This window comes from Peromyscus maniculatus, chromosome 4, assembly GCF_049852395.1.
Source record: "Peromyscus maniculatus bairdii isolate BWxNUB_F1_BW_parent chromosome 4, HU_Pman_BW_mat_3.1, whole genome shotgun sequence".
In the NCBI taxonomy this organism is placed as follows: Eukaryota; Metazoa; Chordata; class Mammalia; order Rodentia; family Cricetidae; genus Peromyscus; species Peromyscus maniculatus.
The window spans coordinates 79975333-80000817 of record NC_134855.1 but is presented as its reverse complement, the minus strand read 5'-3'; the positions used below and the strand labels follow the sequence as shown (position 1 = coordinate 80000817).

Genomic DNA, 25485 nt, shown 5'->3' with positions numbered 1-25485 from the left:
CCAGGTTATTTGATTTTGTGGGGTTTATTATGGTGCCCTTGACCCCACTGGCTCCTACAATCCTTGCTCCCCCTCTTCTGCAGGATTCCTGGAGCTCCCCCTAGTGTTTGGCTGTGAGTCTGCCTCTGTTTCCATCAGTTGCTGGGAAAAGCCTCTCTGGTGACAGGGCTAGGCATCTATGAGTATAGTAGAATATCATTTTACCTGTCTGGGTGTTTGGCCTGCACGTTTGTGCACCATGTGCTTGCCTAGTTACTGGAGGAAGCCGCAAGAGGGCTTTGGATTCTTGGAATCAGAGTCACAGATGGTTATGAGCCTCCATATGGTTGGGGGTCTCTATATGGGTTCTGATAATTGACTCAGGTCCCCTGGAAGAGCAGCCAGTGCTCTTAACTATGCAGAACCTTAATACAATTCTTAATGATAAAATGTGATTTGATAGCTGGGTAGTGGGTGGTACATGCCTTTAATCCCAGTCAGTACTCTGAGGCAGAGGCAGGTGGATCTCTGTAAGTTCAAGGCTAGCCTGGTCTACAGATTGAGATCTAGGACAGGAGGGAAGGCCTGTTACACAGAGAAACCCTGTCTTGAAAAACCAAAGTGGGGAAAATGTTTTGATGGTTGGTGTGATGGTGCATACTTGTTGTAATCCAGTCCTTCAGAAACTTAGGCAGAAGAGAGTCGCTGAGTTCAAGGCCAGCCTAGGCTATGTAGTGAGACTTGTCTCAAGATAACAGCAAAAATATGATTTGAAAATTCAGTTTAATGTTCAAGATAATAAATGTAATTTGAACTTGACATTTGCTTGAAATTTTTATGTTGAATATAATCAAAGATAATGTGTATAGAAAGATTATATCATGAATAATATATAGTTCAGCTAAAGCTTGAAAGATGCCATGACCCTTTATTTTTCTCTGCATAGGCGTTTTCTGGCTTTTCATGGCAAAGAAAAGGCACTGTTTGGAATTTCTTGGGGTGGGTGGGGGGATACACAAGTTAAATTTCCAGAAATTAGTGGTGTTGCAGGAGCTGTTTTTGGTTCTACTATTTTCCTCATCTTCCAAAGGTACTTAGATTTTTTTTTCTCTCCTATGTGTAATAAACACTGGAATAACAATCAGATAACATACATTAGTATTTTATGTTTGACTTTTATTTTGTATAACTCTTTTCATTATGGAGGTTGAGAAGAGGCGGGTGGGTGGGTGGGTGGGAGCAAAGTAATGTGAGCCCTTCTTAGAACCAGCCCTTCCAGTAGGTTGAATGCCAGTGTGAGTACCATTTCGCTGTCTTCTAAGTCAGCTGTACTTGTTAGGCACCAAAGGATGGAAGTTGAAAGCCTCTCATGTTTCAGATACAAAATTGATGGCATTTTTCTGTAGAGCCACTTGGCTATGAGTATGGTTTTGAATGTTTCACTATGTGCCAAGGGAAATAAGAAACTATAAGAAAATACATTACTAAGGAGAGTTATAATGAAAAGCAATGACATATACACTATTTCATTATGGATTTTGTGAATTATGGAGTTTACTTTTGCTAAAAAGTTCAGTTACTTTCAGAAGGTGTTGGTGATAGAGAGCCTTTTCCAATTTTATGTGTAGAAGAATGGTGTATTGTAAGCTCTGATTAAAGCAGTTCGTAATTACTATTGGGGAAATGACCCTCTTTAGCTTAATCTTACAAGTAGGTAGGGGAGAAATAAGGACTTCATTAGTGTTATAATTTCTTATTAATAGGCAAATTTATTCAGATAATTTAACGTTAAGAATAGAGTGTTGATTTTGTATAATTGAGAAAGCATGTGGGAAGAAAAAACAGTAGTGAACTCTGTTTATGTATGCCCATTTTCCTTTAACAGTGGTTGGCACTTACCATGGTTCCCAGGACCAGTCCCATCAAGTGCCTGGTAACCACCAGCAGCCTCCCCAGCAGAACACTGGATTTCCACGGAGCAGTCAGCCTTATTACAATAGTCGTGGTGTGTCCCGAGGAGGGTCTCGTGGTGCCCGAGGCTTGATGAATGGATACAGGGGCCCTGCCAATGGATTTAGAGGTAAACAAATAAAGCAACTTGGGATTACTTTTTGCAGTTTCAAGTCTCTCCTGATTTGTAAAATACATAGAGATATGTCTCATTTTTGGGAAAGAGTTGCCTCTCTGTATTAGTCCCTTCATGTATAATTTAAACATTTGAAGTGTATGTTGTATGTGTGTGGCCTCAAATTCAGATCCACCTGCCACTGTCTCTTGAGTGCTGGAATTAAAGGCATGCACCACCATGCCTGGCTAATTTTACCAGTTTTTAATGACAAAACTGGGAGAGAAAAATTGAGTTGTTACACAGATGTTTGTTTATAGGTTTGCCTGAGTTACAAGTTTGTTTAGTGTATGTGTGTGCGTGCGCGCATGAATGTTCATTCCTAGATGGACAAAAAAGTAACATCTAAAGCAGATGGTACTTAAATATTGATAAACAGATTGGATCAAGACAGGAAATTCAAAATTAGTTTAAATAAGCATGCATTTTAAACCATTCCCTTTAAGAAAATAAATTCCTTGTAAGGAAAACTAAATTATTTTCTTGTCCTAAATTCTAGGAGGATATGATGGTTACCGCCCTTCGTTCTCAAACACTCCAAATAGTGGTTATACACAGTCTCAGTTCAGTGCTCCCCGGGACTACTCTGGCTACCAGCGGGTATGTAAACATAGGGTGGATCTAAGTGATTTGGGGTTAATTTTGTGGTGTCCAACATATTTTGTTATAATGATGGCTTTGGTTTATTTATTTTTTTTAAACACTCATTATCTATAACCACCTAATGTAGTTTGCTAAAAGTGGTTTCAATATGGAACTATATGTAAACATTCTTGAGTTTAATGGAAGCACAGTAAGAATAGAGTAACTTAGCTGTAGTCCACTGATGTCTAGAAGGAGTTACATATTCTGCTAGTGTTAAGCACTAAGACTAGATAATAGGTTTATAAAATTACTTTACTTTTCAGTACTAACTAGCTTGTCTTTTAGGATGGATATCAGCAGAATTTCAAGCGAGGCTCTGGGCAGAGTGGACCACGGGGAGCCCCACGAGGTAATATTTTGTGGTGGTGATCCTAGCTCCTATGTGGAGCTTCTGTTCTGGCCTTGGAAGAGCTGTTCATAGTCTGCATGTAGGTTATATGTTAGGAGTGCATTTATCTTTTCCAGACTTGTTGCTAAAGATTAAATGAAATGCTCTGTTTCTAAAATTTCATCTTGAATCCAAATTTTAATTTTTGAATGACTTTCCCTGTTATTGTCTTGAAAATCAGAACATTTTCTCTGCCTCAGAAAAGTGTTTTTCCAACTGGAAATTTATTTTTCAGGTCTTAAAACCTGCTAAATGTTTTTAGGAAGTACTTACTGAAACTTTTTGTAAGACATTTTTGGAACGAGATTGAACATTTATATAAATTTATTACCCTCTTTGATTTTTGAAACATGCATATTATATTTTAGGCTCAGAAGCCCTTTAATGGCCAGATAAGCCACAGGTACATCTAGAGAGAACCATTTAGAAGTGACAGACTAATTGTAATTTGAATACTTTTAGGAACAATGTTAGCGGTCTAAATACCAAATGTATTTCTGATAGAACTCCCAAATTCTTAGCCACTTAATTGCATTGGAATTAAACATTAGAAGTTTAGAGTCTTTTGTTTCATTTGTCTTTCAAGTAATGGAAAATAATTTCTCACATGGAGAGAAAGTTAATCTGTTGAACAATTAATTATAGGCAGCATTTCATGTAATCTGAAGTTCTAAATGGTTCTCTGATTAAAGGAGGTTAAAGAATTAGGTTTCTAACAGTTACTGGCTGGCCATGACATGTATAAAATGTATATTAAGGAAGAATTATAAAGTACTTTAATTTGAATGCTAGTGGCAATTGACCGTTAAGGCAGTTCTTTTAAAAAGGTTAACAGGTCATCTGGGAAATACTGACTTGAAGTATCAAAGGTATTTGCATGTGAATGTGGGTTATGTTCTTCTATCCCACCTTGTAGCATATTCTATGAAAGTTGAGTTAACTGATAGATAAAATATGTTTTAACAGCATGTAAAAAGTTATTTTACCTGTTACAAGTCAATATACAACTTTGAATGTTATGTAGTTTCTTTTTAACAGTTTAGGTAAAAAGGTCTGTTTTCATTCTGGTGCTTTTATTAATTTTGATAGTATGATGTTACTTACTATTGAAATGTAAGCTAGCGTGTACATTAGAATGTAAGCTCCATGAGAGCAGGTACCTTGTCTGTCTTCACTGCTGTATCTATCCCCAACGCCTCATGACAGTGCCTGGCACATAGTAGGCACTCAATAAATACTTGTTGAATGAATGAATGAATGAGTACTGGTGGAATACTCCATTAGCTCTACTCTTCTTTTAGCTAGAGAACATGAGCAAATATGCGAATGACAACTTCCAGGACAGGGGAAACTTGAACACTGAAGAATTGGCTCTTAAGCCTAACAGTGTGCTGACAAGCTGCCCACATGCTTCTTGACTTCAGATGAAAGTCTGCTTGAAGGCAAAACAAATAATACTTGAAAGAAAAATCAAATGCCATTTTTGTCTTCTAGGTCGTGGAGGGCCCCCAAGACCCAACAGAGGGATGCCGCAAATGAACACTCAGCAAGTGAATTAATGTGATTCACAGGATTATGTTTAATCGCCAAAAACACACTGGCCAGTGTACTATAATATGTTACCAGAAGAGTTATTATCTATTTGTTCTCCCTTTCAGGAATCTTATTGTAAAGGGACTGTTCATCCCATAAAGACAGGACTACAATTGTCAGCTTTATATTACCTGGATATGGAAGGAAACAATTTTTACTCTGCATGTTCTGTCCTAAGCGTCATCTTGAGCCTTGCACACGATACTCAGATTCCTCACCCTTGCTTAGGAGTAAAACATTATATACTTATGGGGTGATAATATCTCCACAGTTATTTGAAGTGGCTTAGAAAAAAAAGCAAGTTTGACTTTTTGATATTGGATAAGATCTACAATCAGCCCTAGAATTTATTCAGTGGTAATTGACAAAGCATTTTCCTTGAGAGGAAGATGGAAGGAGTGGAGTGTGGTTTGGCAAAACAACTACATTTCACAGCTTTTCCTGTTAATTTGGAGCACCGACTGATTAGAAGCATACCAAATTATGCATGGGTCCTTAATCACACACGTAAGGCTGGCCACCAGCCTTGGCATAGCACTAGTCATCTGGCCAAACAACTGTGATTAAAAACACATGTAAATTGCTTTTTAGTAGTGGATATGGTATAAGACAAGCCAAAATGCAAATTAGGCTTTGATTGGCTCTTCTGGAAAAATATGCAACAAATATGGGGTATGATCTGGATGGGTTGCTTCTGTACTCAATGTGAACTATTTAGATACCTTTCAAACACTTAACAGTTACTCTGAAACAGTGACTTACATGAGGATTGGTACTGTTTGTCATTCCTCACGATAATGTGCATTGTCATCACTAATCCTTGGATCTTGCTGTATTGTTATCTAAATTGGTGTAGGTACTGATGAAAATCTCTAATGGATGGATAATCATAACACTTTTGGTCACATGTTTTTCTCCTGCAGCCTGAAAGTTCTTGAAAAAGATCAAATGCCTGCTGCTACCACCCTTTTAAAATTGCTATCTTTTGAAAAGCACCAGTATATGTTTTAGATTGATTTCCCTGTTTTAGGGAAATGACAGACAGTAGTTTCAGTTCTGATGGTATAAGCAAAACAAATAAAACATGTTTCTAAAAGTTGCATCTTGAAACACTGGTGTTCAACAGCTAGCAGCTAAATTGATTCACCCCATGCATTGTTAGTGTCACAGACTTTGTGGCTATGTCTAGCAGCTGTTTCTGAAGGAGTTTTACTTATCTTTTGTCTGATTTAATTCTCTTTTTTTTGTGGAGACATTTATGTTCAAGTGTTGATTCCTTGCCTTAGCTGCATAGGGAGAGTATACCGTTTGGAGATGGAAAGCTTAGCAGTGACGTAGCCATATGTTCTGTGTTGGAATTTGTGCTAGCAGGTTGAGCACTAGTCTGTGTGCCTCTGAACTTAATGCTGCTTGTTGTCCCATTCCATTTTCCTCCATGGAGAAGGAATTCCTCTTGTTAAACAACAGCTACTAAGTTAATGTTATTTTCTGTACAGAATTAAATTTTACTTTCAGCCTTTAGCAAACATTTTTCCCAGCAGGTAATCAGCTAATCAAAAGCAAAACAAAATTCCCAGATATTCATCATTAGACAACTGGAGTTTTTGCTGGTTTTATTGCCTACTAAAAATGGTTAGGCTATGGAACATTCCACATTCAAAAGTTTTGTAGGGTGGTGGATAATGGGGAAGCGTCAATGTTTATTTTAAAATAAATAAAATAAATTCTCGACTTTCCTCATGTGTGGTTGTGGTACATCATATTGGAAGGGTTATCTGTTTACTTTTGCCAAGAGCATTTTGTGAGCACCTCCCCTTGTGTGCTTTAAATGACATCTGCCTGGGATGTACCACAACCATATGTTAGCTGTATTTTAGTGGGCTGCTTAAAACATGCATGGTTTGTTGGATAATCACTGGATGGTGCTTTTGAAGTACTATAGAGAGCTAAATCTGCTATATGTGTATAAAATAATTTCATGATATTCAGACATCAGAATCAATGTAAAATAAGTTCTTTAGTATTGAATTTGAGTTCTGAGCTGAATGTGGAGAATGGCTTCTACACATTGTGTAGGGCAGAATGTGTACAATATGTTTGTAGTTTGACTTCTATATTTTCTAAGAGTTGCTTATTCCTTTCAAGAGCACCATATAATTAGATGTTATTCTACCATTAGTGGTTTATTATGTAAAACTTTTTTTAATGTCTCAATTTAGACTTTTTCTTAAGGATGCCTCACTAGACAGAACTACTAAAGTAGTTCCAATAAGGCCTGAGTTCTGATACTCAGTATCTTGTATAATATGCAGAAGACCTTTTGTTTGGTCAAATGTGTATTTTAGTAGAGTACAGGGAAATGATTATCACACTCTCAGTGTAGTAAGAATATGAAAGATCTTGTACATGCACAATTACCAGTATGTATATATACCACATGTATAATGAAAACGACCCCCCCCCCCACACACACACACAAAAGAAAACTTTGTTAAAGGTAGCATGTCATTGGTTATTTTTTGGTTAGGGCTATTTTATTACCAGGCCCTAAATATTCCTAAAAAAAGAAGAGATTTTCCTTCTCTCTTCTTTTGATCATTGTTTCTTGATATTAAAACACATGACCTTCCAATGATTGTAGTAAATTAACTTCTACAGTTCTTTTGTCTCCATATATATGTACATATACATATATATGCACTCATACAATGCTATTGTAGAGAGACTTCAAAGAGACATGAGAATGTATGCTTATTCTCAGGTTCATTCACTAAGGTGCTTAGCTGACAACCAATTTATAAGTGCAGAATATAGTTGAGCAGCTTCTTATGTGTGCCAGGCAATTTGTACTGTTCGTTGTATTTTCGATGGTACATCTAATTAAGGGAAATGGGGCATAGATATGACTGAATTCATACCCTACATTTCAACCTTAAGCTTCTCAATCTGTGTCCTACTTGAGTTATTAAGTACTCTTAGTTTTATTGAGTATAAGTTATATTTCAATCAGTACTGCCCTTGAGCTTGTCCCCTTTATGGAGTTAATGGAATAGAAATCTAGAAAAATCAAATTGGGCTTTTCCTTTACTATTTTGAATTATAAACATCCTTGAAAAGACTAGAGAATGTTTTAAATTTCATTAGTAAAGCCTGTGAGTTACATACATCCTAAGGAAAAACTCCTTAAATGCTCCTTGTGGGAGAAGAGGCAACACTGGATCTGGTCTTTCAAGAAAAAGGCTAGACTACTGTATGTTTTCCATTATACATAATAAGCTATTCTGATGCTTACCCAGTTTCCTGCCGCTGCCTTGGTCCTTCACTGTTGACATTGGAAGAAGCAGTTTCTCAGATCCACTTATAGTCAGGTTTGGTATATTAATTTGTAAGTTAATTTCCTGTAAGTACTGTATTTCTTTAAGGAGACAACTTGAACTTTATTAGCACATTTGGGTATTCTTTGCCCGGCATCATGGCCAGTGTTCAATTAGTGGTGGCAAAAAGAACCAATCAGGAGACTGATGGAGTGGGCCAAATGTGTGTGGTAAGTGACATGATTCAACTGTGGTTAATGATAATAAATCTGGTGTGACCTAGTCAGTGTGATCAGGCGAGACTTCATTGAAAGAGATAATTGAACTAAGATATGTGGATGGGGAATGGTAAACTGGACAAAAGAGAAGTAAAGAGGCCCACGCTTCAATGACTGCTGGTTGGTTTAAGCTTTAGCAAGATCTGGCTGGGGAAACTCGTAAGGGCAGTTTTTCTTTTATGTTCAGATTTTGTCTCAACATTTGGAAGCTATTGAAGATTTTCAAACGGTGTATGTATTGTTTGGGGGTTGGGATAGTGGGCCATCCAATAAAACTGCCATTTAAAAGACCCTCACTGCAGTGTTGAAAACCAAAGTTTATGGGTCAATGGAATCTATCTAGAAGGTACATTTCATTCTTTGCAGCCAAGTTGGCAGTGATGAGGGGCTAACATTCCCTGTCTCCACTGAGTATCCTTTGTTAATAGGCTTCATCGCTGTTATACTTATGAAAATGACCTAATCCAGTTCACGGTTCTATCATTAGTTCTTTGTAGTTTGTCTAGAAATGTGTGAGTCCCAAGCCCCTCAAACTCAAAACTCCTACTTGATATTAGGTCAGTGAGAGATAGTAGGCTGGTGACACGGCTCAGCAGGTGAGGGCACTCGTAGCCCAGCCTGACCAGAGTTTGACTCCTGTAATCCACATGGTCGAAGGAGAATCATCTTCCAAAAATTATCCTCTAACCTCCCCAGGAGTGTAGTGCCCTGCTCATACCCATCCTTTCAATAGACATTTCAGATTTTTGGTTGTCTTAGATATTCCAAACTGGCTGAAGTGCTCTGCCAACTGTTTTGTCCAACCACTCTGTAGGGGGCAATAAATTGAATGCAATATTTGATGTCTTTATATAGTCCTTAAGTAAAATCACATGGTTCCCCAGCTCAGCACAGCCATCTATCACTATGGCCACTCTTCCCCTGCCTCACTCCTTTACATTCTGGACCAGAAATGTACGGTATTCTATGGCAGTTCTCCCTGTTTGTACTCTCACACGGTGTCATAGATTTTGCAGTGACTTGGAGTCAAGCTAGTCTCAATTCCAGTGGGTCCCCCCTCTATTAAAACTGAATCCATAATCCAGTCCACTTATGCAGCACTACCTAGCCTAAGATTTACCCAACTTGCTGTTTTTAAGTTGAACATTGTCAAGTGTCATTTCAGAGTTTTGGGTATTGCTGTGTCCACTTTGACAGGACTTCTCTGCCCGTTTATCCAGTACTGGTAGTTTTATTTTAAACTCATTTAGAACTTAAGTATTAAATCTAGGGCCATTTGGTGACTATCAACATACTATTACTCGACATCGTAAAGTTTTGTTATAAATGAATTAATGTATAAATTGATTTTAAAATTGGAAGTGCTTAAATTTGGGGAAGGAATTCAGTTTTGTACACCAGAGCTTATGCTGTCCAAGAGTATGGGGCATTAACGTGTCCCGTGCCCAGAAGGCGGAAGTATTTATGGGTAATCTGTGGATGTGGTTGGACGAGCTTCCAGCAGGACTGCAGGGAAGGTAACTCAATAGAGCCCCGATGTTGGCTTTTCAGGACACTTCACATAATACGGGTTTGAGAAGAACAGCCGCCACAGTCGTGGGTACAGTCTACATAAACCCGGACACCCCCCCTCCCTACTGCGGGTTGCAGGGTTCGGTGAGATGAATAAAGCTACTGGCTTAGTTTCATGTCATTAAAAGTTGCGGGGGGCGGGGTCGATAAAACTGCACCCACGCTTGGAACATCTGTGTCTCCTGTACTCGGGCTACAGTGGCGCTCTTTATTACCGGTGCAGCAGATGAGTTCGGATACCAGTGTCCAAAGCCAGCTGCGGGGGGGCCCGGATATCCAAACGGTTTATTTCCGCCCGCCATAACCGGGCTGTAGGATCAGATGCAAGTGGTACACGGCTTGACTGCAATGGTGAACGGCAGCTAGTGCGCAGCCGTAGTAGACACGTGCGTTATGGGCCTTGCGTCACATTGGCGTCATCACCAAGCGCCGAAGCAAGGGAAGGTCCCCTCGCGCTAGCGGCCCCACCCCCCCTTTTGAGCGCTTGCGCACGTGTTGCCGGCAGCCTAAGTATCCACACTCACTGGCGGCTCCTGGCGTGCTGGGCTGGCTGGTGGCGTTTTCTCCGCTAACGCGTAGGTCTCCGGAGCAGCTTGGTGTCCTCACCTACTTCCGTTGTGCGGCTGGCTGGGGTCCGGCGGACTCCGGACGCAGGTACTCGGTGGAAAGGTTTGGTCCGATGTTGAGGTGTGTGGCGGTGTCCTTTCCCAGCCCGCTGGGCTGGCTCGAGGACCAAAGCCCCTGTCTGGGCTGCCGGGATCTTCGGACTGCCTCTCTTCTGGACGCCCAGCAGGAAGACTCTCCCGGTCTTGGATACGCAAACACTCTTTGGGGCAGGTTTCATGAGCGCTTTCCGGGGTGCATGGCTCTTTTCCACACTCAGGGACCTATAACTGGGAGAGGAGAGAGTGGGTGGGTTTCAAAGCCGCTTTCCGAGAAGCTTTCTCCTGGTAGCAGTGGTAGGCTTTGTACTAAGGCCGGTTAATCCTGAATCTTCTGCTTCTAATGGGCCGCAGCTTGTCCATTATTTTATGCTCTATCCATTTGAGTCTCAATTAGGACATTTGACAATGCACCCGGTGATGCTTGGCACAGGGTGCTTGGTATTTGTGCAGGAATGGATACAGCAGCGATTCATCTAGCTTAGTGGCTCTCAACTTTCCTAATGCTGCGATCCTTATGTTGTGGTGTCCCTCAAACATAAAATTATTTTCATTGCCACTTCATAACTGTAATTTTGCTATTGTTATGAATCGTAATGTAAATATCTGATATTTCCAATGTTTTTAGTTGACCCCTGTGAAAAGGTCTCTCGAACTTTGGGGGTCGCAACCCATAAATTGAGAACCGCTGATCTAGCTGGTCCTGGTGGCCCATGCTTTTAATCCCAGCACTGGACAGGCAGAGGTAAGAGGGAAATCTTTGAGTTCGAGGCCAGCCTGTTCTACAGAGTGAGTTCCAGGATAACTAGGGGTACACAATGGAACCCTGTCTCAAACAAACAACAAACAAACAAAACATTAAAAACTAACAAGAACAAAACAAGAAAAAAGAAAGAACGATTCATCTTAGTTTTCTATTTCCTGCAGTGCCTTCCTGTCTATTAGGCCTTTCTTGGCAACTAATCTTAGACCATTATCAGATTCCTTACTCTAGCTGTTACTTTTGTATCTAATTTTGTCTGTGTAGTTCTACCTCATTTCTTTTTAAAAATACTCTTAGAATTCAAGTTTGTAGTTAAGAGCCTTACCTGGTAATGGTAAACTCCTGGTAAAGGACTCTCCTACTAAAACAAACGATCGACTCTAAAAATTAGGTACCCATTCATTTTTTGTGGGTCTTTACGTGGCAACATCGAGCGTACAAATTGAACTGAAACACAAAGGAAGGGGCTCAGGTGGAGTTGGGGGGACAGTGTGAAGCCCTACTGTTTTGGGATTCTTAATTTCCCACAGCTAGGCAAATTCTGGCCCATATGGTACTTTTTGAAGTCACCTGTACAGAGCCTTTAGTGTGATTTCTCACCCAAGGAAACACATGTATCATAGAAATATGTTTGTTTTCTCTCATTTTATGAATAACGTGAATTTTAATTTTTATTATAATTTGTGTGTGTGTGTGTGTGTGTGTGTGTGTTGTATTGCATGTCATGGAGTACATGTGGAGGTCAGAGAAAAATTTTTTGTAATGATTTATTTTTATTTCATGTGCATTGATATTTTACCTGCTCATGTGTCTGTATGAGGGTGTCATATATTCTGGAGTTACAGACAGGTGTGAGCTGTCATGTGGGGACTGGGAATTGAACCTGGGTTTTCTGGAAGAGCAACCAGTGTTCTTAACCACTGACCCGTCTCTCCAGCCCCAGAGAACAACTTTTAGGAGTTAGTTCTCTTCCCCTTTTTATTTGCAGGGGGAGGAGGGTTAGTTTTTCGAGACAGGGTTTTTCTGTGTAGCCCTGGCTAGCCTCAAACTCACAAAGATCTGCCTCCCAAGTGCTGGGGTTAAAGATGTGCTACATCACCACTCAGCAGTTCTTTCCTTTTACCTTGTGGCTTCTGGGGTTCAAATTCAGGTCATCCGGTTTGGCAACAAGCACCTTTCCCTGCTGAGCCATTTTACCACACACGGGAATATCTTTTTTTAAAATACATCCCAACCAAAGTTTCCCTCCCTGTCCCCAACCCTATCCACTCCTCATCCACTGTTTCTTTTCAGATACAGACAGGCATCCCATGGATGTCAACCAGCCATGGGATATCCAGTTGCAGTGAGACTAGGCACCTCCCTTTCTGTTAAGCCTGGAGGAAGTAATCCAGGAGGAGGAATAGGTTGCAAAAGCAGGCAATAGAGGCAGAGACAGCCCCTGCTCCCACTGTTAGGAGCCCCACAAGTGTAACATATGCAGAGGGCCTCAGTCAGTCCCATGCAGGCCCCCTGGTTGTCAATTCAGTCTCTGTAAGCCCAGGTTAGTTGGTTCTGTGGGTTTTCTTGTGATGTCCTTGACCCCACTGGCTCCTACAATCCCCCCCCCCCCCCCCCCCCCCCGCCTTTTCTACATGATTCCTTGAGCTCCCCATAGTGTTTGACTGTGAGTTTCTGCAGCTGTTTCCATAAGTTGCTGGGCAAAGCCTCTCTGATGATGACAGTTTGGCTAGGCACCAATTAGTCCACACATGTGAATTTTAAAGAAACCAAATCATAAAAGACAAAATGTTAAAATAAAAATCACTATTAGAAATTACATTTTGGGCCTTTTCCCTATCTAGTCCTTTTTATTTTTTCTCCCCTCTGTGTGTTATGTATGTGTATCAAATGGTATTTCTAGTGTTGGGAATGCTGCTCAGATAGTAGAATGCTTGCTTGCCTAGCATGAACAAGGCCCTGGGTTTGATTCCCAGCACAGCATAACATCTTGTGTGGTAATGTATGTCTGTACTTTGAGCGGTTGCTTGTAACCCTAGTACTTGGGAAGTGGAGGCAGGAAGATTGGAATTTAGGGTTATCTTGGGCTATAGTGAACTTAAGGTCAGCCTGGAAAGCATCACACTGTTAAAAAACAAAACCCAGGGCCGGGTGTTGGTGGCGCACGCCTTTAATCCCAGCACTCGGGAGGCAGAGCCAGGCGGATCTCTGTGAGTTCGAGGCCAGCCTAGGCTACCAAGTGAGCTCCAGGAAAGGTGCAAAGCTACACAGAGAAACCCTGTCTCGAAAAAACAAAACAAAACAAAACAAAAAACAAACAAACAAAAAAAACAACCCAGAATAAAAGAGTATATCATACTTTATCTTGCTACTCTTTTGGGTCTATAGAGATATGATTTTATACCTTAATCATTCTTGGTTTTATTTATTTTAAACACGTGTCCTGATTCTCCCTCTCTTTTTCTTTCTTTGTGTTTCTGAGACAGGGTCTCTCTGTGTAGCCCTGGCTGTTGTGGACCTCACTATGTAGACAAGGCTGGCCTCCAGCTCACAGAGATCAGCCTGCTTCTGTCTCCCCTAATTTTTCTTAAACTACTTGGTGATATAAAATCCACTTCTCTACTGACTTCCCATGCTTAAGAACACCGTGTCTCTCAAGCCTTAGTTTTCTGATTATAAAACTGAGGCCTGTGGAGCTGTTTGAAGATTAAGATTGTAATTAAGATTACAGCTGTGCCTAGCATAACCTCCACAGATGGCTGGTGCCACTTACTCGGATGTGGTATTTAGTTCATCTGCATCTCCTTTCTTCCGGTTTTAGTGACAGTCTTTCACCATGCACCGGAAGAAGGTGGATAACCGAATTCGGATTCTCATTGAGAATGGCGTGGCTGAGCGGCAGAGGTCTCTTTTTGTTGTAGTTGGGGATCGAGGAAAAGATCAGGTAAGACCTGGTAAATGCTTTGTGTCGTGTCCCAAAGTTGGCAGGTTACCTAGGCCATTTGAGGTTTTAGCATATGGTGGCATTAGGACCCCTCGGCTGGTAAAGTGCCCGGTAGGACATTCATTCAGTACCTGGAAATGGTAAATTTTTTATATTTAAATTTATGAGCAGATGAACTAATATCTTTAGAATGCTGAAATGATGGCGTGACCTCAAGGTTAAACATATGTGACTTAGCTTCTGGTTCCTGTCTGGTTATTTCTTGCCTTTGACCTTGGGTGCTTTCCTTGGCAGGTTAGTTTCTAACTTTCAAATGATGTCTTGGGCCTGGCGGTCTCTATGGTGTCTTTGACACTGAGTTTCTGTGATGTTTTTCTTTCTTGGCAGGTGGTTATTCTTCATCATATGTTGTCCAAAGCCACTGTGAAGGCTCGGCCCTCAGTCCTGTGGTGTTACAAGAAAGAGCTGGGGTTCAGCAGGTAAGCTTGGCCCTCGGATGTCACATCCACCTTTCAATTCCTGCTTCCTGGTTATATGCCAGGAGAAACTCAGTGACAGTGTTTGAGGATCACTTCTATTGCTCAGGCCCGGATTTGCCCTGCAAACAGAAGCCTGTACTTCTTCACCACCCCTTCCTGTCTGGCTTCTGCATCAAGACCATGAGAGCGCTGTGCTCATAGACATTCCTAGAGATTTGATGCCTAAGGTCACAGTGCTTCTCCCTTTCTCCTCTTCAGAGAGCTTCTGAGACCACTTTATTGTTCATTAGACACTTGATTATTTTTACCACACCCACCCACCCTCCCTTTTTTTTTTTGTGATGTTGGGTATTGACCATAGGACTTCATGCATGCTCAATGAGTGCTTTACCACAGAGTTACATATCCAGACTCTGAAAGCTGTAATGGTGGTAGTGTCGGAGAGATCATTCACTGGTTAAGAGTACTGGCTGTGCAATCATGAGGATTATAGTTCAGATCCCAGCAGCCATACCACAAGTCAGACTTCCTGCGGATGCCTACAGTTCCAGCTCCAAGGAGTCCAGTGCTCTCTGAGCTCCATCCATGCATGCCTGTGTGCATGTACTCCCACGGGCACAAGTACAGAGACACATATTGTTGGTTGTTTTTGCTCTTTTGAGGCGCCCAACACACACACACACACACACACACACACACACACAAATACAATTCATTAAAGAAGACTTGTAGGGGACCCTCAAAGCAAACACATGTGGGTACCTTGGGACTGCTTGGAAATAGAAAGGATGATTCAGGGCCTAAGGGGTTAAGTTTTCAGTTCTGCTTAGGGGTAAGTAATCTGGAGCCAGAGTGCATCTGTTTCTTGTCTTGATCATCTCTCATCTCTGTAAATGTGTTCTGTGCTTCCTCTTGGTAAACTAGCTCTCTCTCTCTCTCTCTCTCTCTCTCTCTCTGTGTGTGTGTGTGTGTTTCTTTTTCTGTCTCCCTGGCAGAAACTTACATTGAGTTTTATGTCTAAGGTCAACCGTATGGAAGTCAGGCTTTCTCCTCAAATTCTTGTCAAAAGATGCTTCCAAATGGGGCATTATCACACAGTAATACGGTTAGTCATATGGTAGAACCCTAGCAGTTCTCCTCTAACTCGGAGGGAGATAGAGTGGGCAATACACTCTGGCAGGTAACCTGCTCTGTGGTCCCCTGAGGTACCTTCTTTCCAGGCCCCCGTCTATTCACTGAGCCCACCCGCTAAGGTGGTCACTTTCCCCACGCTAGCTACCTAGTTCATGTGATCCTCTTGACGGGCCTCATTTGCCTTGTTAGCCCCACGTGTGCTCAGCTCTGTTCACTCTCGGGCCCCAGCTCTGTCCTGACTTCCCATACTGCGGCAAGTCTCCCTGCTGACGCCTAGGCTGAGGCTGGTATTTCCATCCCCTGACATCAGCTGCTGAGATCCCTTGTTCCCTGTGTCTGCATCCTCCTTGAAACTTTCTCCAAGCTCTTTTTTTTTTTTTTTTGATTTTTTGGTTTTTCGAGACAGGGTTTCTCTGTAGCTTTGGAGGCTGTTCTGGAACTCACTCTGTAGCCCAGGCTGGCCTTGAACTCACAGAAATCCGCCTGGCTCTGCCTCCCGGGTGCTGGGATTAAAGGTGTGCGCCACCACCGCCCAGCTTCTCCAGCTCTTCTTAATCAGACTTTCCTCTGTGGTCTGCAGTGTGCACTGATGACTTTTTTCCCATCTAGGCGATAAACTCGTTTTGTTAGATGTTTTCTCTCATTATCTTTCTCGTTTAAAGTTGTATTGGGTGTTTGAGTGTGTGTGGTGGGGGGAGAGGGAGAGGGAGGGGTGTGTGGGCATGCAGTGCCACAGCATGCATGTGGACGTCAGGTGACATCTTTGGGGGTGGTTGTCTCCTTCACTGTGGAGTCTCTTAAGCCCTCCACACGAGGAGCAGCAGCTGCTCTTGAGGGCCGAGCCATCTTTCAGGCCCTTCCATGCATTTTTAAAAGATTGATAAGATTTTGGCTTCTCCCCGACCCCCCCCCTCCCCCCCCCCCCCCCCCCCCCCGATTTCAAACAGGGTTTCCCTGTGTAGTCCTGGCTGTCCTGGAACTCACTCTGTAGATCAAGCTGGCCTTGAACTCACAGATCTCCCTTCCTGGCATGTGCTGGGATTAAAGGTGTGCGTCACCACTGCCTGACTGTCTGTTTTGTTGTTGTTGTTTGGTAAATAAGAGAGATTGGAATCGGACAGCTCTCGGTATTCTGGGCAGATTTTCTTTTCTAATTTAACCCGCCTGGTTTCACTTTTTAAAATTGCTCTGTGGCCACAGTCTTTGTGGTAGCGGCTCTTGTGTGTAACACCAGCACTCAGGAGGCTAGGATGGGAGGATTGCCAGGAATTCAGGTGGTACAGAGTTGAAACACTGTCTCAGAAAGTGAAGGAGGGTGGGGAATCTGTCTGTACCTCTTCTAGCTCTTCCAGCCTGCCCCAAGTCTTGACTTTCACTTCACCTTGAAAGAGAATGGCTTAGGGAAGGAGCCAGAAGCACCAGTGGTGATCACCTGTCCATGGGCCTCGGTTCACATGGCAGGTAAAGGCCCACAAGGGAACACCTTGGTTCTAGCTAGTAAGTTTGAAAACAGTGCTTCAGCTTTCTTCAGCTAGGGCTGAGGGGATAGTTCATTTGGTAAAGGGTTTGCCTTGTAGGCAGAAGGACCTGAGTTTGATTCCACAGAACCCATTTACAATATAAAAAAGCCAGAGCCAGGCAGTGGTGGTGTGCTCGGGAGGCCACCCTGGTCTACAGAGTGAGCTCCAGACCAGTCACCAAAGCTACACAGAGAAACCCTGTCTCGAAACCCGCCCCCCCCCAAAAAAAAAAAAAAACCAAAAAACCTCAGGCTTAGTGGTATATACTTGTAATCCCTGTGCTGAGGAAGGTAGACATGGGTGGATCTCTGGTGCTGGATGGCCAGCCTAGTTTACTAGATTAGTTCAGTGAGTGAAGGTCTATAAGATTGTCATCAGCTAGAGGCCACCACCATCCTGAAAGTCTCGTGGGTTGTCTTATAAAGGACTAATGGAGAGATGGTTCAGTGGTTGAAAGAACCACGATTTCCAGCCCACACATGACACTGCACACGCATGGTGCATAGATATACAAAACTGCAAAATGCCCATACACATAAAAATAAATCTTGGGAGATTTAAATGAAAGACAGGTAATTTCTCAGGGCTGTCTAGGTCCTGTCTCAATCCTTCTGTCCTTTCCTTAGAGAAACACTCTCCTTGAGACATGACCCACACTATGGACAAAGAAGTGAAGGATTTGTCTAGGAGACATGAGTGTTGTAACCTGCTAGCTTCCCATCTTCCCCAGGCCCCGTGGGGAGCAGCAGTTAGTGGGAACAGTGGTTTCAGACTTAAGGTAACGAGGCATCTAGGTTTGGTTTTAAGCTCCACTTGTGGCCAAATATTAGACCTTGCTGCTCCTGTGCCATTTTTTATAGCAAATAGTGGAGTAGTTCACATATACTCCAAAGTGTGTGTTCACGTGCCTGTGCGTGTACGTGTGCTCGCGTGTTATGTATGCCACTGTGTGTATGTGGGCGTCAATGGACAACTTAGTTGAGCTGGTTCCCTACCTTTCCCTGGGTTGTAGGGATTGGACTCCGGTTGTTAGGCTTGTTTGGCAATCGCCCACTGAGCCATCCTGTCAGCTTGCAAAGTCTGTCTTGACCAGGACATCCCAGTGAACCTTCACTCCTGCCCCCTTAAAGTAAAGGAGGCAGGCACTGCTGCGCTCACCGATTCTCATTTTCACGAGCCCTGCAGGGCTGAGAGGACCAATGAGCCTCTCTTGCCTTTTCTGCCCCTGGTTAATTGCCTTTCTTGGGATGGTATTGCAGTCACCGGAAGAAGCGAATGCGGCAGCTACAGAAGAAAATAAAAAGCGGGACCTTGAACATAAAGCAAGATGACCCCTTTGAGCTCTTCGTAGCAGCCACAAACATTCGCTATTGCTACTACAACGAAACTCACAAGATCCTGGGGAATACCTTCGGCATGTGTGTCCTCCAGGTGGGTGGCGTCTTCGTGCCTGGCACTTCAGGCAGGGGGCAGGGGGCTGAGGCTGCTTGCTTCCCCGCTGAGCACAGGGGTACAGTAAGGAGAGAAGGTTCACATGTAAGCATTACACCTAAGCATTGTTACCGGAAGACTTGGGTCACTTTTAAAAGGAAACTGGGTTCCTTGCCCTATATAAAAAGAATTTTCATCCGGGCAGTAGTGGTTCACACCTTTAACTCCAGCACTCGGGAGGCAGAGGCAGGCAGATCTCTGTGAGTTCGAGGCCAGCCTGGTCTACAGAACGAGATCCAGGACAGGCACCAAAACTACACAGAGAAACAAGAAACATGGGTTTCTTGAAAAGCCAAAAACAAAAAAAAAAAAAAAGGATTTTCTGTACCTGAGTGGAGGAGAAGGAGAGTGCTGCATCATCTGGGGTGCTTCCTACCCGCCAGGTAGTTCAGGTCAGGAAGTTCTGGGCCAGTGGGACACACTGAGGCAGGAGACCTGTGAGCTTGAGACCAGCCTGGCTGCCATCATGTGTTCCTGTCTCCTGAAAGGAAACCAACAGCAGTCCACAAAGCAGTGTGGACTTAGGGTCGCCCTAGAATCCAGGTCCTTGTGGAACTGAGACCCTAGCCTGGTCCTAGTCACCCAGCCCTGGACCTGCTTCTGAATTGCAAAAGACCACTCCCTGCCCCCATTCTGGCCCTTAGGCCGCATCCTTCCCCTTAGCACTGGTATTTGTTTTCTTGCCAGACAAGGTAATCAAACATGTTTCTTAGTTCAGGTGGTTGTTATATGGTATTTGACTATATTTGATGTCTGTGATACACCTTTCAGGCCCCACCCCATGACAAAATGTCTGTACAAACCCATGTGTTTATTTACATAAGTACTATGACCATAATTATGTAAATTTGAAAACAGCTCACAAAATGCAAGTTAAAAGTGAGAATGGGAACTCAAGTATTGGAGTTCTTAGGGTTTCTTCTGCATCTCTAGTGAGTTGTCTCAGCAAGGCTGGCTTCCAGCCCACCTGGCGAGCCTGAAAGTGTTCCCACCTCTGTTTTTTTGTTTTGTTTTGTTTTTTTTCTGGTCTCAGTGTTCTGCACCAGCCATTACCAGGCACCAGAATACCCATTCCTTTGGGCAGTAGTGCCCCGTGTGGTGTAGTTTAGTTTTGTCAGCTTGTCTATAAACTGTCCAGAGAAGGAAGGATGCTTCTGAAATTAGATGTGAATCAGTGAACTTTGGTAGCCTTGCTTCCGGATAGATAGTTTATTAGATTATAATCCCCAGTCCTGAACCCCGAGGATGGGTCCCTTTGTTCGCTGGTGGGAAGGTGGGAGAGGCGAGGTTTGGGGCTTCTGCTCTGCAGCCCTCGTTGTGTGCCGCTGTCCCTTAGTTGGGCAGTCGGGAAGGGCTGCTTGTGCCATTGGCCCTTCCTAAGGCCTCCGGTTCCTTCTAGGATTTTGAAGCCTTAACTCCGAACTTGCTGGCCAGAACTGTAGAAACGGTAGAAGGTGGTGGACTGGTGGTCATCCTCTTACGGACCATGAACTCGCTGAAGCAGCTGTACACAATGACCATGGTAAGAGTGCTCCGGGACTTAGTGCGGACGGCTGCCTTCGCCGTGGGGTGTGGGCACCGGCAGCGAGGGTCTGCACAGCAGCCACGTCGGCTTCACCAGCCTCACTGCAGAGGACCTTCTGCTCACGTGAGGAGTCTCCGAAGGTCACGGTTCTCTTCAGACAGGTACAGTTCCACACTGGGGAGATGAGACGCAGTGCAGCTTTTGTTTGGTTTTGTTTTGTGATACAGGCTCTCACTCTCCAGCCAGGACTGGTCTTGAACCCCTGATCCTCTTGCCCCAGCCCCGCCTAGTGCTGGAATTGTAGGTGTGTACTTCCATGGGCCTGGGCCTAACTTTGTGTCTCGTATAGAGGAACTCTGCAGATTTCCTCACCGGCACTCTTTGAGGGAAAACACAGTAATAGTTGCTAGTTCTACTTCAGTCTGGCAAGAATTTCAACTATGGGCCAAGGTAGTGCCCCTCCAAAATGAGACAACAAGGACATGGCAAGAATGGGGTTGTCTTGCCAGGCCAGTGTCCTGAGAGCCAAATTTAAAGTTATCCCCAGGGGCTCAGGGATGGTGCTGCAGTCGGCCCTGGCATCCGATGAGCCTTTTTCTGGTGAGATAGACTTCCTGCGATTTTGAGGCTGCGTTCTATCACTCCCGCACCCACCCTCAGTTTCCACTAAAGCCCCTCTGATACCTTCAGACATACCCCAGGGCCTTTGCACTTAATACTCCTTCTGGAATGTGCTTCCCTTGAATATCTGCGTGAGAATGACCTTCAACTCTTTATCTTGTTTCCGTCTCCAGGAGGTAGGATTACAGGTGTGGCCCTGTGACGGCCACCACAGCCTTTTTAGACGAGGCAGTTCCATCTGTCACTCCTTTGTCTGCATTGTGGTCTTAGTCACTGTTGTGTTGCTGTGAGGAGATGCCGTGACCAAGGCAGCTCTTATAAAAGAAAGAATTTAACTGGGGGGCTTGCTCACAGTTTCAGAGGTTAGTCCATTATCATGGCGGAGAGCATGGCAGCAAAGCTGTGTGCCTGGTTCTGGAGAAGTGGCTGGGAGCTGTAAGCATCCTGATCCAGACGGAGAGAGGCTGGGTCTGGTGTGGCCTTTTGAAACCTCCAAGCCCACTCCTGGTGATGTGCTTCCCCCAGCAAGACCACACCCCCTAATCCTTCTCAAATAATGTCACTGCCTGATAACTACTGTCCTAGTCAGGCTTATTGAGGCTGTGACGGAACACTGTGACCAAAAGCAAGTGGGGGAGGAAAGGGTTTATTTGGTTTACACTACATATCCCTGTTCATCGAAGGAAGTCATGTCAGGAACTCAATATAGGGCAGGAACCTGCAGGTAGGAGTTGATACAGAGGCCATGGAGGAGTGCTGCTTACTGGCTTGTTCAGCCTGCTTTTTTACAGAACCCAGGACCACCATCCCAGGGGCGACTCCACCCACAATGGGTTGAGCTCTCCCACAAATGCCCTACAGGCTTGCCTACAGCCCCATCTTATTGAGGCTTTTTTTTCAGCTGAGGCTTCCACCTCTGAATACTCCAGCCTGTGTCAAGTTGACATAAACCTAACCAGGATAACTAAGCATTCAAATATATTGGCCTCTGGGGGCTGTTCTTACTCAGACCATCACAGTTTTGTGTTTCTCCCTGCCGTTTATATGTGTGTTTGTCTATCCTCTGTTATTATGGGCTTGGGGAGAGCAGGGCTCAGCTGCGTTCACCTGGCATGTATGAAGCACTCATGAGACATGGGAGTGAATGAATGGATGACTTTGTGTGCCCACATTAGTTTATTTATTCATCCCATCTCTTGGATTTGCTGCTTGCTCCTCCATTCTTCTCATCTCTGAAAGACCTTCCCTGACCACCTTAAGTAAGTGGGTCTCCTCATTTGCTCTCTTCACACTATGTTTCATTTAACACCACTTTGTCTTTAGCTGTGAGGTCGTATGCTCCATGAGAACAGAATTCTTGTTTACAGTGCACATGTCGTGTATCTGGCACACTAGTTGGCTTGTGCATTTAGCTGAGTTGTGGTGCTGGATGAACTGTGGAGAAGATCAGTGGTAGGTGAGGGGCAGTGAATGGGATAGCAGTCTTGCCTGTGGTGTCTGATGCAGCACAGAGGGAGGAGTTGGTCTTGCTCCTCACAGGTTTGCTGATGTTGCCTAGAGTAGCCTCTCATGTTGCTTTCGAAGATTTTGTCAATGGATGTTCTCTTGCTTTCTTAGGATGTGCATTCCAGGTACAGGACGGAGGCCCATCAGGACGTGGTGGGAAGATTTAATGAGAGGTAGGTCTACAGGTCAGTTCCTAATGCTGCTGGGAACAGAATGAGAGAAGAAATGTTTCTATCTTGGACCCATTGAGTTTGCTCTTGTATCAGAGGGGTGTAGTACAGGCTTTCAAAACCAAGTGAGGCTTGTTTTGTTTTGAGACAGGTTTTCACTGTGTCGCTTCAGCTAGCCTCAAACTTAAGACTCACCTGCCTCAGCTTCCCAAGTGCTAGAATTGCAAGTGTTCATCCAGCTAGCAGTGAGACCCTGCTAGCAGCCATTCCTGTGAAACCAGCTGACGAGGAGAAGGAGCTGGGACTGTGCTTAACCTTGCTGCTGATCTGACCCGCTTAGTGGCTCTCTCTTCTTCGGCTCTCAGCTTATTCCTCTGTCCAAGGGCTGGTTTGTCTGGAGCAGTACTTCTCACCTCCTTAATGCTGCGACCCTGTAGTTCTTCATGTTGTGCTGACTCCAGCCATAACATTATTTCTGTTACTACAGAGCTGTAATTTTGCGATTGTTATGAATCATAATGTAAACATCTGGTATTTGCAGGGGTCTTAGGCAACTCCTATGAAAGGGTCATTAGATTCCCAAAAGGGTCATGACCCACTTGTTGAGAGCTGCTGATCTAGATCACTTTCCCAGAAGGCATCTCAGAGAGCACTAGTTTCTTTTTTTTCCCCTTTTTTTTGAGGCAGGGTTGCTCCGTGTAGTCTTGGCTGTCCTGGAACTCGGTCTATAGACTAAACTGGCCTCGAACTCACAGAGATCCACTTGTCTCTGCTGGGACTAAAGGTGTGCGCCACCACTGCCCGGCTAGAACACTAGTCTTTTAAGAAGGACTTTATGGTATGAGGGTTTTCTGGCTGGTTAAGTGTGGGAACTGTTAATTTTTCCTTTGTGAAGGCTGACTGAGTTTGTTGGAGCCTCTGAAATGTTTTGCAGCAGCTAGAACAGTTTACAACGTGTGGGTCTCGACCCCCACAGAGTCACATATCAGATATTTACATTATGATTCATAATAGCAGCAAAATCACAGTTATGAAGTAGCAATGAAATAATTTTATGGTTGGGAGTCACCGCAACATGAGAAACTGTATTAAAGGGTTGCAACATTAGAAGGTTGAAAACCATTAAGCTAGACCGTGTTTTACTGATCATTTCCCATGGAGCCTCCTTTTTAAAGGACCTTAGTAGCCAGTGAAATATTTCCAGCCACCAGTTCTCAATCTGTGGGTCATGACCCCTTAGTGGGGGTGGTAGAATGACCTTTTCACAGGGGTTTCCTAAGACCATCGTAAAACACAGATATTTACATTATGATTCATAACAGCAGCAAAATCACAGTTATGAAGTAGCAATGAAAATAATTTTCTGGTTGGGGGTCACCACATGAGGAACTGTATGAAAGGGTGGTCACAGCATTAGGAAGGTTGAGAACCACTGCTCTAAGCTTTGGTCTAGACCAGTAGTTTTCTAACTGGAGGTCACTTTGCCCCTAGGGACATTTGACAAAACAGGAGACCTTTGAGCATCATATCCTGACTCTGGGGATGGTGGGGTGAGGGTGCCATTGGCACTGAGTGCATAGAAAGAAGATAGGGTTGGTGCTGAGAACCCCCAGTGGACGAAACAGCCGCTGTGGAAAAGTACTGTCAGCTCTAAGATGGCAGTTCTGCTGAGGCTAAGAAACCCCCCTGGCCTTGATGAGCTCCAGAGTCTTTCCGACTTGAGCTGAGTGTGATGTAGGAGGAGGAGGGGCACCTGTGTGCTGGTGACTAGCGGAGACACCTGTGAACAGAGAGCTCAGCCTCTTTAAAAAAAATTATTTTGTGTTCAAGTGCCCACAGTACCAGAGGGAGGTAATGAGCTCCTGAATCTGGCATCACAGGTGGTTGTGAGCAACCCAACAAAGGTGCTGGGAAGCCCGCCTTGGTCCTCCAGAAGGGTAGCAGGTGCTCTTAACTGCTGGATGCCTCTCTAGCCTCTTTTTTTTTTTTAAGATTTATTTTATGTGCTTAGATGTTTTGTTTGCATGTATATCTGTGTAGCACACGCGACTGGTGTGTCTGGTGCCAGTGGAGGTCAGGAAAGGGTATTGGATTCTGAAGAGTTGTGAGCTGCCCTGTAAGTGCTGGATATCAAACCCGAGACTTTGCAAGAACAAGTGCTCTTAACCACTAAGAGGCTCTTAAAAGCGTGCTGTCTTAGTCACGTGAAGAGACACCATGACCAAAGAAACTCTTAGGAAAGCAAGCATTTAAATGGAGGCTTCATTACAGTCTCCAAGCTTAGTCCAGGATCATCATGGCAGACCATGGCAGGGTCATGGCAGCATTCCTGGCCCTGGAGCAGTAGCTGAGAGCTACATCCTGATCTGCAGGCAGAGAGGGAGCATGGGCCTGGCATGGGCTTTGGAAACCTCAGAGCCCACCCGGCAGGGGCATACTTACTCCAGAGAGGCCGCACCTCCTGATCCTTCTAATCCTTTTCAACTAGTGCCGCTCTCTGATGACTGTGCACTCAGATCTGGGAGCCTCTGGGGCATTCTTAGGCAGACCACCACATGTGCATGGAAAGTGAAGAGGACTTTCTTTTTTCTTCCTGTAACAAGAGGTGGATTCGGGCTTTTCTGTGTGCCTGGTGACCATATGTGGCTTGGATCTGGAGTCCGAGCTACCTTATTGCTAAGGAGCTTTGGATGGGGGGTGGCGAATGACCCAGGAGCAGTGGTGCTCGCTGACAGTGGAGCTCCCGGCCAGGGTCCTGGCTTTTCCTGTATAAATA

The 25485-nt window shown here is 44.0% G+C and overlaps 2 protein-coding genes across 6 annotated transcripts in view; both read left to right on the top strand.

Annotated features, from left to right (window-relative positions):
• Caprin1 (cell cycle associated protein 1) overlaps window positions 1-5826 on the top strand; it is a 37361-nt gene extending 31535 nt beyond the window's left edge. For all 5 annotated transcript variants that reach the window (XM_042275817.2, XM_076570184.1, XM_076570182.1 and 2 more), the window contains 4 exons: window positions 1865-2059; window positions 2604-2704; window positions 3035-3098; window positions 4632-5826. In XM_042275817.2, coding sequence (XP_042131751.2) covers window positions 1865-2059; window positions 2604-2704; window positions 3035-3098; window positions 4632-4696 — 425 coding nt within the window. In that variant the 3' untranslated portion in view covers window positions 4697-5826. The remainder of the gene's footprint in view (window positions 1-1864; window positions 2060-2603; window positions 2705-3034; window positions 3099-4631) is intronic.
• A 4494-nt stretch (window positions 5827-10320) lies between these two features.
• Window positions 10321-25485, top strand: part of Nat10 (N-acetyltransferase 10) — a 40340-nt gene continuing 25175 nt past the window's right edge. The window contains exons 1-6 of the mRNA XM_006975896.4: window positions 10321-10548; window positions 14141-14263; window positions 14651-14742; window positions 18656-18827; window positions 20287-20409; window positions 22651-22712. Coding sequence (XP_006975958.2) covers window positions 14156-14263; window positions 14651-14742; window positions 18656-18827; window positions 20287-20409; window positions 22651-22712 — 557 coding nt within the window. The 5' untranslated portion in view covers window positions 10321-10548; window positions 14141-14155. The remainder of the gene's footprint in view (window positions 10549-14140; window positions 14264-14650; window positions 14743-18655; window positions 18828-20286; window positions 20410-22650; window positions 22713-25485) is intronic.